This window comes from Rhinoderma darwinii, chromosome 6, assembly GCF_050947455.1.
Source record: "Rhinoderma darwinii isolate aRhiDar2 chromosome 6, aRhiDar2.hap1, whole genome shotgun sequence".
NCBI lineage: Eukaryota > Metazoa > Chordata > Amphibia > Anura > Rhinodermatidae > Rhinoderma > Rhinoderma darwinii.
The window spans coordinates 88,316,357-88,329,547 of record NC_134692.1 but is presented as its reverse complement, the minus strand read 5'-3'; the positions used below and the strand labels follow the sequence as shown (position 1 = coordinate 88,329,547).

At 39.2% G+C, this 13,191-nt stretch overlaps 1 protein-coding gene across 5 annotated transcripts in view; it reads left to right on the top strand.

Annotated features, from left to right (window-relative positions):
• Positions 1-13,191, top strand: part of DHRS7B (dehydrogenase/reductase 7B) — a 165,103-nt gene that overhangs the window by 32,343 nt on the left and 119,569 nt on the right. The window contains exon 2 of one of the 5 annotated variants that reach the window (XM_075830018.1): positions 11,400-11,526. The exons of the other annotated variants lie outside the window; for them this stretch is intronic. Within the exon in view, the coding sequence (XP_075686133.1) occupies positions 11,516-11,526 (11 nt within the window). The 5' untranslated portion in view covers positions 11,400-11,515. The remainder of the gene's footprint in view (positions 1-11,399; positions 11,527-13,191) is intronic. 5 annotated transcript variants of the gene reach the window in all.

The window sequence follows — 13,191 nt, the reverse complement described above, 5'->3', positions numbered from 1 at the left end:
TTTTACAAAGGATAAAGGGGGAAAAAGCTGCCCAACATTTGTAAAGCAATTTCTCCCGAGTACGGCAATACCCCACGTGTGGTCATAAATGGTTTTTCATTAGAAAGTAATTAACCCTTTCTGGACTGATCCATTTTTTTCTTTTCCTTTTTAGTTTTTTCCTCCCCACGTTCCAAGAGCCACAACTTTTTTTATTTTTCAGTCAATAGAGCGGTATGTGGGCTTATTTATTGAGGGACAAGCTGTTGTTTTTATTGGTACCATTTTTTGGTACATACAACTTTTTGAGCACTTTTTATTACATTTTTAGCTAGAGCCAAGGTGACCAAAAAAACAGCGATTTTGTCGTTTTAAATTCTTTATTTTTCACGTGAGACGCTCCATACATCACCCCCCACACTAAGACATGCTATGTTGTGGTGTGCGAAGGGGTTAATGCGCAGCGCATGGTGCGGAGTGAAAATTACAATTTTCCACTCATATTCCATTTTAGTGCACTATATGTTATGCCCAGTTTGTGCCACTGAAGACAAATACCTCATAAAATATTAACCGGGTTCTCCCGGGTATGGCGATGCCATATCTGTGGACGTAAACTGGTGTTTGGGCACGCTGCAGGGCTCAGAAGGGAGGGACGCCATTTGGCTTTTGGGGCGCAGATGTAGCTTGGTAGTTGTTCTGTTTGGGGTTTTACTGGTGTTTCAGTTTGTAATGTGGGGGCATATGTTATCTGTGCGGAGTACATCAGGGTATATGTTATCTGTGCGGGGTACATCAGGGTATAATAAGAGGGTATAATAATGCAGTAAATAAATAATTATCCACAGATGTGTGGCCGGTGTTGCACTGATAAATGGCGCCCCATCTTATCTGCTTTTGGAACACTCTGCACATTTTGCATCGCCATATTCTGGGAGCCAGAACGGTTTTATTTTTTCTCCACCGGAGCCGTGTGAGGGTTTATTCTTTGCGGGACAATCTGTAGGTTTTCATTGGTACCATTTTGGGGTACCAGAAATTTTTTGGATCACGTTTTATTCCATTTTTTGGCAAGCAAGGTGACCAAAAACCATCAATTCTGACAATGTTTTTTATTTGTTTTTTATGGCCTACACCCTGGGCTATAAATGACCATTATACTTTATTCTGCGGGTCGATACGATTACAGCGATACCAGATGTATATAATTTTTTTATGTTTTGCAGCATTTGTGCAATAGAATCACTTATTTATAAAATAAATACATTTTTGTGTCACCATATTCTGAGAGCCATAACGTTTTTATTTTTCAGTCAAAAAAGCGCTGTAAGGGCTTGTTTTTTGCGGGACGGGATGTAGTTTGTATTGGTACCATTTTGGCGTACGTACGACTTTTTGATCACTTTTTATTGTATATTTTGGGAGGGTTGGTAACCAAAAAATTGTGATTCGTCACTGTTTTTTGTTTATTTTTTTTGCGGTGTTCACCGTGCGGGAAAAATAATACTACAGTTTTATAGTTGGGGTCGTTACGAACGCGGCGATACCAAATATGTGTACTTTTTTTAACGTGTTAATTTTTTTCCTATAATAAAAGACTTATTATAGGAAAAAAAAGCATTCTTTGTTTATGTCACTTATAACTTTTATTTTTACACTTTTTAAAAACATTTTTATTATCTTTTTTTGTACTTTTTTTACTTGTCCCACTAGGGGACACTTAGACTTGCAGCTCTGATCGCTGCTGGAACACATTACACTACACACGTAGTGTAATGTGTTCCAACTGTCATTGTGACGTAACCGTCACACTGACAGGAAGCAGAGGAGGAACGGCCGGAGGCTGATCCTCCGAGGCTTCCGTACATGGCAACCCGGAGGTCATTGTCTGGCCTCTGGTTGCCATGATAAGGATCGCCAGCCCCCGCAAATACATGTGGGGGGCTGCCGATCCGCTGTAAACCTCTTCGATGTGGTGATCGCAATCGACCACCGCATCGAAGGGGTTAATTGCTGATTTCAGCGGCGACAGGCCGCTGATCGGCAACGGGGAGAGCAGGGCTGACACCCTGCACAGTTAACCGCCGCTGCGGTGTAGCGCCGCGCGGCGGTTAACTGTTAAAGCGCGGACGTAACTGTACGCCCAGGTGCGCGAAGTTACTGCTCACCTGGACGTACAGTTACGTCCAGGTGCGGGAAGGGGTTAAATTACTGAATAGCGTAGTCTGCTACGCTATTCTGTACTTAAAAAAAACGTGTACGTGATGTTTTTTAGCATTGATCTCAATGGACAACGTATGCAAACGTAATGCTATGTTTACATACAGTAAATCTGTTTTTTTTCAATTAGTGTTCATACATTATTTAGGTAAAAAAAAGAACAAACTTATACCGGCGTATGAGTATATGCTTCGCATACACGCTATAAAAAACAGACGTAAACAGAAAATGGTACATGTTTGGATACGTTTTCAATGGTCTATGTTTTTATTTTAAAAAAGTATACGTCCAGCGGATAGCACAAACACGATGTGGATGGGGCCTTACATGCAACGTCACGGACCCACAGCTGTCATATCACCAGCCTATTCCCCATAACAACCATGGTAAACAAACTGTATTCCCATGTCTTTGGATACCTTTTCTATCTGCCAGAACAGAGAAACACTCTGTAAAAATGTCTCTTGTTCTGGCAGACCACAGCCCATCCATGCATTGAATGGATGGCCATTTGTTAAAAGGTTTGGCCAGGGTCTTCCATTCTAAAGCAATGTTCAATGTGTTGTTACACTATAGTATGTGGACACCCCCTCTTAATTATGGAGTTAGGTGTTTCAGCCACATACATTGAAACTGGTGCAAGGAATCAAGCACACAGGCATGCAATCTCCATAGACTAGTATTGGTGGTAGTATGAAGAACTCATTGACTTAAAGGGCTAGTTCATACAGCCTATTTTGCGGGGCGGGTCCCCCTGCAAAATCGGCTGCGGAACTATTCCTTCTGGCAGTAGGAAGATTCCTCCCTCCCCTTGATATCAATAATAAGCTAGTGGGAAAAAGCGTCCAACTGCCATTGAAATTAATGGGAGGCGTAATTTTGCTGCGGACTCAAACGCATTCCGCCTGCAAAATTCCTCCACGTGAACATACCATAAAAGTGGCTCTTTCCTAGTATGCTACTTTTTCCACAAGTCAGTTGGTAAATATTCTGGTTTGCTAGATCTGCCTCGGTCAACTGCAAGTGCTATTTTGGTGAAGTGAAAAGTTTAGGAATAGTCTTAGTCTCAAACCAGTAGAGCCCTGAACTCAATCCCATGAAACACCTTTGGAATGAATTTGAACACCATTTGCGAGCCAGACCCTCTCTGCATACAGACGGCACTGGTAATAGTCCAATATCATTCAGTATGGACTCTCTCCCAGAAAAATGCAGTGGACAGTCCGCAATCCAATGAGGGTGTGGATGGTAATTCTTATCCTTGTAGTTCCACCAAGCTCCTTATCGTCTCTCTCCACATTCAAAGAACTCCTGGTAGGAAAAGGATCATATGTCTCTAATAGATGGAAAAAGGAAGACACATAGTGCAACACCCTCTGAAAAAAGATTGCTCCACGCCAAGTTTAATCCATACTCACAAAGTAACAAGCAATAAAAGCATCAAGGTAAGTAAAAATCTTTAAAATTTCTAGGCGGCACGCCAAACCTTCTCGCCCGACCCTGGGTTTCGCCCTTCCGGCTTCCTCTGGGGCATGTGTGACGTGTCTAATTAACAGGTTTATATAGCCGCATGACATTTAAATTTACATGCATAAAAAATGGTTAAAAAAACATACACCCACAATGATCTCTGCAATATATAGAGATAATCTGATCTTACCATCATAATCGTATACATATATATAAACTTTTAAATATTATTCTTTTTATATAAATGCCTAATCTCTTTAAAAAGTAAAAAAATAAAAATAAAAAATATAATATATTATGCTAAACAAGCCTATTTACCACCTTTATAGTTGGTTAGATTCCACATATCATCCCATATCCATTATATTGATTTTTATTTATATTTTATCAGTAGTTTTATATTTTCTGTCTCTATTTTTCCACTTAGTCTGAACTGTGGCCAATCTCTAAGGCTGGGTTCACACGACCTATTTTCAGACGTAAACGAGGCGTATTATGCCTCGTTTTACGTCTGAAAATAGGGCTACAATACGTCGGCAAACATCTGCCCATTCATTTGAATGGGTTTGCCAACGTATTGTGCAGACGACCTTTAATTTACGCGTCGTCGTTTGACAGCTGTCAAACGACGACGCGTAAATTGACTGCCTCGGCAAAGAAGTGCAGGGCACTTCTTTGCAACGTAATTTGAGCTGTTCTTCATTGAACTCAATGAAGAGCAGCTCAAGATATACAAGCGTCACAGAAGCCTCGTATATTACGAGGAGGAGCATTTACGGCTGAAACGACGCAGCTGTTTTCTTCTGAAAACAGGCTGTCATTTCAGCCGTAAATGACAGCTAGCGTGTGAACATACCCTAAAGCTTCCAGAGCTTCAGTGAGCTGCAGCTAATCAGAACAATTGAGTTCTGCTGAGACAAGATCCCTTGGTCAAAATGCTATGTGTGAACAAGTCTCTTACTAATACTATACATAGGGCATTTTTTTGCATAATTGTTTTCATAACATGGAACTACCAATATGGACCAGAATATCTATCAGATGATATCTCACCAATATTAAAAAGTACTTGTATAAACAAAAAAAAACAAAGCAAAAAAAAAACATTTTTATAAAAAACACTTCAATTCGAAGTCTGAATTGAGTCCTAAGGGCTGAAGCGTTTTTAATTGATAGATCCAAAAACTTTCTTGCTTGCTCATTTTTTTAACCCCTTCCCGCTCCTTGACGTACTATTACGTCATGGCAGCTGTATCGTTCGCGCTCCATGCCGTAATAGTACGTCTCGGGAGTAACGGCCGTTTCGGCCGTCCTCCCGACACATACAGGAGCTGTGACGCTGCTGTATTGTACAGCAGCTGTCACAGCTCCTACAGCGGGGACCGATCGCTGTGTCCCCGCTGATTAACCCCTTAAAAGCCGCGTTCTATAGAGATCGCGGCTTTTTAGGGGTTAAGCTGCCATCGCCGGCCTGCTACGCGATAGCGGCCGGCGATGGTGACTATGGCAACCGGACACCAAACAATGGCGTCCGGCTATGCCATAGACGGAAGCCTAGTGGGTCCTGACAACGTCAGGACCTACTATGCTTGCTGTCAGTGAGTAGCTGACAGTTCTAATACACTGCACTACGCATGTAGTGCAGTGTATTAGAATAGCGATCAGGGCCTCCTGCCCTCATGTCCCCTAGTGGGACAAAGTAATAAAGTGAAAAAAAAGTTAAAAAAAGATGTGTAAAAATTAGAAAATAAAAGATTTAAAAGTAATAAAAGTAAAAATCCCCCCTTTTCCCTTATCAGTCCTTTATTATTAATAAAAATATATAAACAAACAAATAAACTATACATAATTGGTATCGCCGCGTCCGTAACGGCCTGAACTACAAAAATATTTCATTATTTATCCCGCACGGTGAACGCCGTAAAATAAAATAATAATAAACCGAACCACAATCACAATTCTTTGGTCACTTCACCTCCCAAAAAATGGAATAAAAAGAGATCAAAAAGTCGCATGTACCTAAAAATGGTACTGATCAAAACTACAGTTCGTTACGCAAAAAATAAGTCCTCGCACGGCTTTATTGATTGAAAAATAAAAACGTTATGGCTCTTAGAATAAGGTAACACAAAAAGTGAATGATTGTTTACAAAACGTATTTTATTGTGCAAACGCCATAAGACATAAAAAAAACCTATAAACATCTGGTATCGCCGTAATCGTATCGCCCCGCAGAATAAAGTGAATATGTCATTTATAGCGCACGGTGAACGCTGTAAAAAAAAAAGTATACAAAAACAATAGTAGAATTGCTGTTTTTTAGTCACCACGCCACCTAAAAATAGAATAAAAACTGATCAAAAAGCCGCATGCACCCCATGAAAACTACAATGGATTCCTCAAGGGGTCTAGTTTCCAAATTGGGGTCACTTTTGGGGGGTTCCCAATGTTTTGGCACCACAAGACCTCTTCAAACCGGACATAGTGCCTAATAAAAAAGAGGCCTCAAAATCCACTAGGTCCTCCTTTGCTTCGGAGGCCGGTGCTTCAGTCCATTACCGCACTAGGGCCACATGTGGGATATTTCTCTAAACTGCAGAATCTGGGCAATACGTATTAAGTTGCGTTTCACTGATAAATCCTTTTGTGTTATAAAAAAAATGGTATAAAGAGGATTTTCTGTCAAAAAAAAAATGTAAATTTCACCTCTACTTTGCTCTAAATTTTTGTGAAACACCTAAAGGGTTCATAAACTTTCTACATGCTGTTGTGAATACTTTGAGGGGTCTAGTTTCTAAAATGGGGTATTTGATAGGGGTTTCTAATATATGGGCCTCTCAAAGCAACTTCAGAACTGAACTGGAACCTAAAAAAATTAATAAATGAGGCAATACTTCGCTTCTTACATTATACTGATAATGAGCCGTGCCCACCCCGAGATTACCCCAGTTTTGACCGTTTGTCTAAACGGAGACCCCTATTAGACCGTTCCAGTGCCCGGTTTTCCCAAGCATACACCCCCGAGAAGTGTATTTCTATTGATGAGTCCCTGGTACATTTTAAAGGGAGGGTTCAATTCCGCGAGTACCTGCCGGGTAAGAGGGCAAGGTATGGCGTGAAGATGTATAAGCTGTGAGAGTGCATCAGGGTATACCTACAGGTTTAGGATATATGAAGGAAAGGCCACCCCCAAACCAGACTGCATCCTGGACTACAATAGGTACATGGGAGTGATGGACTTGTAAGATCAAGCCCTGAAGCCCTACAGCGCCATGCGGTGTGGTATAAGAAGCTGGCCGGGCACATCATACAGATGGCTTTGTACAATGCGTACGTGCTACGTCGATGTGCAGGCCAGACGGGAACTTTCCTGGAATTTCAAGAGGTGATTATCAAGAACCTAATCTTTAGGGACCAAGAAGGGGGGGCACCCAGTACTTCTGGAAGCGAGCCCACACGCATCGTACCAGGGCAACACTTTCCAGGGGAAGTTCCCCAAACTGGCAAGAAGGGAAAAAGTCAAAAGAGGTGCAAAGTCTGCTATAAGAGGGGGATAAGGGAGGACACAATATATCAATGTGACACGTGTCCCGAATAACCAGAGCTCTGTATGAAAGAGTGTTTTAAAATTTATCATACATCCCTTGGTTTATAATTTACCCCAATTTTACTTACCCTGATGCACTCCGCACAGCTTATCCCCCCTCGTCTTTCCCCTCTGGGCCCTGCTGTGTGTCCAGGCAGCTGATAACAGCCACATGTAGGGTATTGCCATACCCGGGAGAACCCACATTACAGTTTATGGGGTGTAGGTCTCCGGTCAAAATGGTCACTACACCTCTAGATGAATGCCTTAAGGGTGTAGTTTTTAAAACGGGGTCACTTCTTGCGGGTTTCAACTGTACTGGTACCTCAGGGGCTTCTGCATACATGACTTCGCACTAGAAAATCCCGAGTAGGCCAGATGGTGGTCCTTTCCTTCTGAGCCCTCCCATGGGCCCAAACGGCAGTTTATCACAACAAATGGGGTATTGCGGCACTCAGAACAAATTGTGCAACAGAATGGGGTATTTTGTTTCTTGTGAAAATAAGAAATTTTCAGCCAAAACTACATATTATTTGACAAAAATAATTTTGTTTTCATTACCAGCCCAATTCAAATAAGTTCTGTGAAGAAACTATGGGGTCTAAATGGTCACATTACCCATAAATGAATTCCTTGAGGGGTGTAGTTTCCAAAATGGGGTCACTTCTGGTGGGTTTCCGTTGCTTTGATACCTCTGGGGCTCTGCAAATGTGACATGGCACCCGAAAACCAATCCAACAAAATCTGTACTCCAAAGAACACACAGCGCTCCTTCCCTTCTGAGGCCTCCCATGGGCCCAAACGGCAGTTTATCACCACAAATGGGGTATTGCCGCACTCAGGACAAATTGGGCAACAAAATGGAGTATTTTATTTCTTGTGAAAATAAGAATTTTTGAGCTAAAATGACATATTATTGGAAAAAATATTTTTTTTTTAAATTCCCAGCCCAATTCAAATAAGTTCTGTGAAGAAACTATGGGGTTTAAATGGTCACATTACCCATAAATGAATTCCTTGAGGGGTGTAGTTTCCAAAATGGGGTCACTTCTGGTGGGTTTCCATTGCTTTGATACCTCTGGGGCTCTGCAAATGCGACATGGCACACGAAAACCAAACCAGCAAAATCTGTACTCCAAAGAATACACAGCGCTCCTTCCCTTCTGAGGCCTCCCATGGGCCCAAACGGCAGTTTATTGCCACAAATGGGGTATTGATGCACTCAGGAGAAATTGGGCAACAAAATTGAGTATTTTGTTCCTTGTGAAAATAAGAAATTTTGGTAAAAAATTACATCTTATTGGAAAAAATGTCATTTTTTTAATGTCACAGCCCAATTGAAATAGGTTCTGTGAAAAAACTGTGCGGTCAAAATGCTAACAACAACCATAAATGAATTCCTTGAGGGGTGTAGTTTCCAAAATGGGGTCACTTTTGGTGGGTTTCCATTGCTTTGATACCTCTGAGGCTCTGCAAATGCGACATGGCACCCGAAAACCAATCCAACAAAATCTGGACTCCAACAAACATATAGCGCTCCTTTCCTTCTGAGCCCTCCCATGGGCTCAAACGGCAGTTTATCACCACAAATGTGGTACTGCCACACTAAGGACAAATTGGGCAACAAAATGGGGTATTTTGTTCCCTGTGAAAATAAGAAATTTTGATCACAAATGACATTTTATTGGAAAAAAAGACAATTTTTTCATTTCAGAGCCCAATTCAAATAGGTGCTGTGAAAAAAATGTGCGGTCAAAATGGTAACAACAACCCTAAAAGAATTCCTTGAGGGGTGTAGTTTACAAAATGGGGTCACTATTGGGTGATTCCTACTGTTTTGACACCTCAACACCTCTTCAAACCTGGCATGCTGCCTAAAATATATTCTAATAAAAAAGAGGACTCAAAATGCACTAGGTGCTTCTTTGCTTCTAGGGCTTGTCTTTTAGTCCACGAGCGCAGTAGGGCCACATGTGGGACATTTCTAAAAACGGCAGAATCTGGACAATACATATATAGTAGTGTTTCTCTGGTAAAACCTTCTTTGTTACAGAAAAAAAAATGAATAAAATTGAAATTCAGCAAGAAAAATGAAATTTGCAAATTTCACCTCCACTTTGCTTTAATTCCTGTGAAATGCCTGAAGAGTTAAAAAACTTTATAACTGCTGTTTTGAATACTTTGAGGGGTCTAGTTTTTAAAATGGGGTGTTTTATCAGGGTTTCTAATACATAGGCCCCACAAAGCCACTTCAGAACTCAAGAGGTACCTTAAAAAAAAGGCTTTTGAAATTTTCTTAAAAATATGAGAAATTGCTGGTTATGTTCTAAGCCTTGTAACGTCCAAGAAAAATAAAAGAATGTTCAAAAAACGATGCCAATCTAAAGTAGACATATGGGAAATGTGAACTAGTAACTATTTTGGGTGGTATAACTGTCTGTTTTACAAGCAGATGCATTTAAATTCTGAAAAATGCAATTTTTTCAAAATTTTCTCTAAATTTTGCAATTTTTCACCAATAAACACTGAATATATCGACCAAATTTTACCACGAACATGAAGCCCAATGTGTCACGAGAAAACATTCTCAGAATCGCTTGGGTAGGTTTAAGCATTCCGACGTTATTACCACATAAAGTGAAATATGTCAGATTTGAAAAATGGGCTCTGAGCCTTAAGGCCAAAACTAGGCTGCGTCCTTAAGGGGTTAATAAAATCCTCCCCCCTCCAATGATTATCAATTGTCTCAATAGCAAAGAATTGTGTCCTTGGGATCTTTATGATGGAATTTACAATAGTGTGCTGACACACTATGGTCCATCTTGCCTTTTCTGATGTTATTACAGTGTTCTGCTATTCATAGTTACATAGTTTTCAATTTGCGGCTAGTACGTCCTACATATAACTGCCCACAGGGACACTGCAATAAGTATATAACCCCTTTAGTATTACACGTTGTAAAATGTTTGATCTCATATTTTCTTTTATTTTCGGCATCCATAAAAAAGGTAACATTCCCCTTTCTTTTATTATACCCCACTTCTTTACAAGCTTTACACTTGTTACAAGAAAAAAATCCTTTTGTCGCAATAATTGTTTTAGTAGGAGCTTTTATAAAACTGAGTCATTTTATCCTTTATATTAGGTGCCCTACGATGTACAATACTAGGATTTTTGGGCAACCTAGACCCTATAACAGGATCGTTCCTTACAATATGCCAATTTTTTCTAATATTTGGTATCCATGAAGAACTTGTGGAATATGTGGTAATGAACGGAACTCTTAATGTTTTATCATTATCATCAATTCTTTGTATGAAAATTATCAATTTTTTTGATGTTATTGCCAGAATGGACTGCGATTTCTTCTCTAACCTCCTTCAATGCTAACGACACCCTCTGTTCCTCATAATTCCTTTCTATCAAACGAGATTTAATAACTTGTGACTGTACATCAAAGTCCTCTATTTTTGTACAGTTTTTCTTTATCCTTTTAAACTGCCCTTTTGGGATATTCTGAAGCCAAGGTTTGAAATGGCAACTCGAACATTCAATATAACTATTACAGTCAGTAGGTTTGAAATAATTTTTGGTGTATAGTACATTGTTTTCTATAAAAATTTCCAAATCCAGAAAGCTAACTCTATTTTTATCATACTCTGAAGTAAAGGTCAGATTACATTTATTGTTGTTAATATAATCTATGAAAGTTAATAAATTCTCTGTTGTTCCTTCCCAAATGATAACCACATCATCTATGTAACGTTTGTACAACTTTATGAATTCACAGAAAGGATTATTACTAGAGTAAATAAAAGAATCTTCCCAGACTGCCAGGTACAGATTTGCATAACTTGGTGCAAATTTAGCGCCCATAGCAGTACCGGCAGTCTGAAGGTAATAGTCTGAATTATACCAGAAATAATTCTTCTCTAAACTAAACCTAATGAGGTCTATAATAAAACGACCTTGTTCAGGAGTCATATTTTTATCCATACCAAGAGTATGTTCTACAGCCTGTATCCCTAATTCGTGGGGTATACAGGTATACAATGATGAGACATCGCATGTGAATAAAATAGTGTGTCTATTGACATTCACGGTTTTTAACTCCTCGATTACATGTGTGGAATCTTTCACATAGGATCTACTAGCAACAATATATTTTTGCAAGAAACAATCAATATACTCAGAAGTGCGACTAGTTAGCGAATCTATTCCGGCTACAATTGGCCGACCTGGCAGATTGGTCTTATTCTTATGAACTTTAGGTAAGTAATAAATTACAGGGATCTTGGGATGTTTTGTATTTAAATATTCTAATTCCCGGTCATTTAGAATCCCCCTCTTTTTTGCATCCAGAAGGAGACTCTCCAGTTGTTTTTTGAAAACTTCGGTAGGATTATTCTTTAGTTTTTTTATAGGTAACACAGTCTGACAGTAATCTCTTCATTTCAGTGTGATAATCAGATTTATTTAAAATAACAATCCCCCCCCCTTTATCCGCAGCTTTTATTACCACCTTAAGATATTTTTCTAAATCTCTCAACGCTGTTTCTTCTGCGGAGGTTAATTTTTTTTCCTTTATTCTTCACACTTATAAGATCCAATTGGCTGAGTACAACTTTTTTTAAAAGCCTCAATACAATGGTTGTTGCTAATAAGGGGTATGAATCCTGATTTATCACGTAAATGTGTGTGGTTATATTGGTCTTTATGTCCTTCAAAGACTGTCTCTTTATGTGTGACGTTATCTCTACTATTTTTTATAGCGAAATGCTTCTGGAGGTTGAGGGATCGAATGAACTTGTGTACGTCAATGAATGTTTTACATTTATTCATGGATTGCGAAGGTGCAAATTTAATCCCTTTACTTAGAACTCTATAGTGGTTATCTGTGAGTGTTTTATCACTCAAATTGAATACTCCTTTTTTACTCAGATCTCCTTCTGTTTTTTGGGGGGAACTGTCACCCCTTCTATTCTTTGTCCTTTTGCCTCGTCTAATTTTCTTTTTAGCGGCGTCAGTCTTTCCCCTTGAAAATGATTTTCTTTCTGGGGTATTACATTTTGCGATTTTAATAACTGGTGGGGAACATTTTTTGGAATAATACCATGATTCATGTTGTCTGGTTGTAATGAGGGTATTTATTGATCCACTTCCTGATATTGATAATTATAATATCTCGGAGGTCTAAAACCTCTCTGTTGATATGGGATACGGTGATAATTTCTATGATAGACTTGAGAGCTATAGTTATTCCTAAAAGGAGGATAGCTCTGCTGGTATACTCCAAAATTTCTTCTTGGACTATTTTTATAAGTATTGCCATTGTAAGGCCTTCTATAATTTCTCCCATGTGTCTGATCATCTTGTCTGTGGCGATTATCGTACCTGAACAGGGACATTGCTAAATTTCTGTTCTCCCTTGTCCCCCAAATGTATTATTAAAAAAATGAGCACGCAAGAAAGTTTTTGGATCTATCAATTAAAAACGCTTCAGCCCTTAGGACTCAATTCAGACTTCGAATTGAAGTGTTTTTTATAAAAATGTTTTTTTTTTGCTTTGTTTTTTTTTGTTTATACAAGTACTTTTTAATATTGGTGAGATATCATCTGATAGATATTCTGGTCCATATTGGTAGTTCCATGTTATGAAAACAATTATGCAAAAAAATGCCCTATGTATAGTATTAGTAAGAGACTTGTTCACACATAGCATTTTGACCAAGGGATCTTGTCTCAGCAGAACTCAATTGTTCTGATTAGCTGCAGCTCACTGAAGCTCTGGAAGCTTTAGAGATTGGCCACAGTTCAGACTAAGTGGAAAAATAGAGAGAGAAAAATTAAAACCACTGATAAAATATAAATAGATCAGACTAAGTGGAAGATTAGAGACAGAAAATATAAGACTACTGATAAAATATAAATAAAAA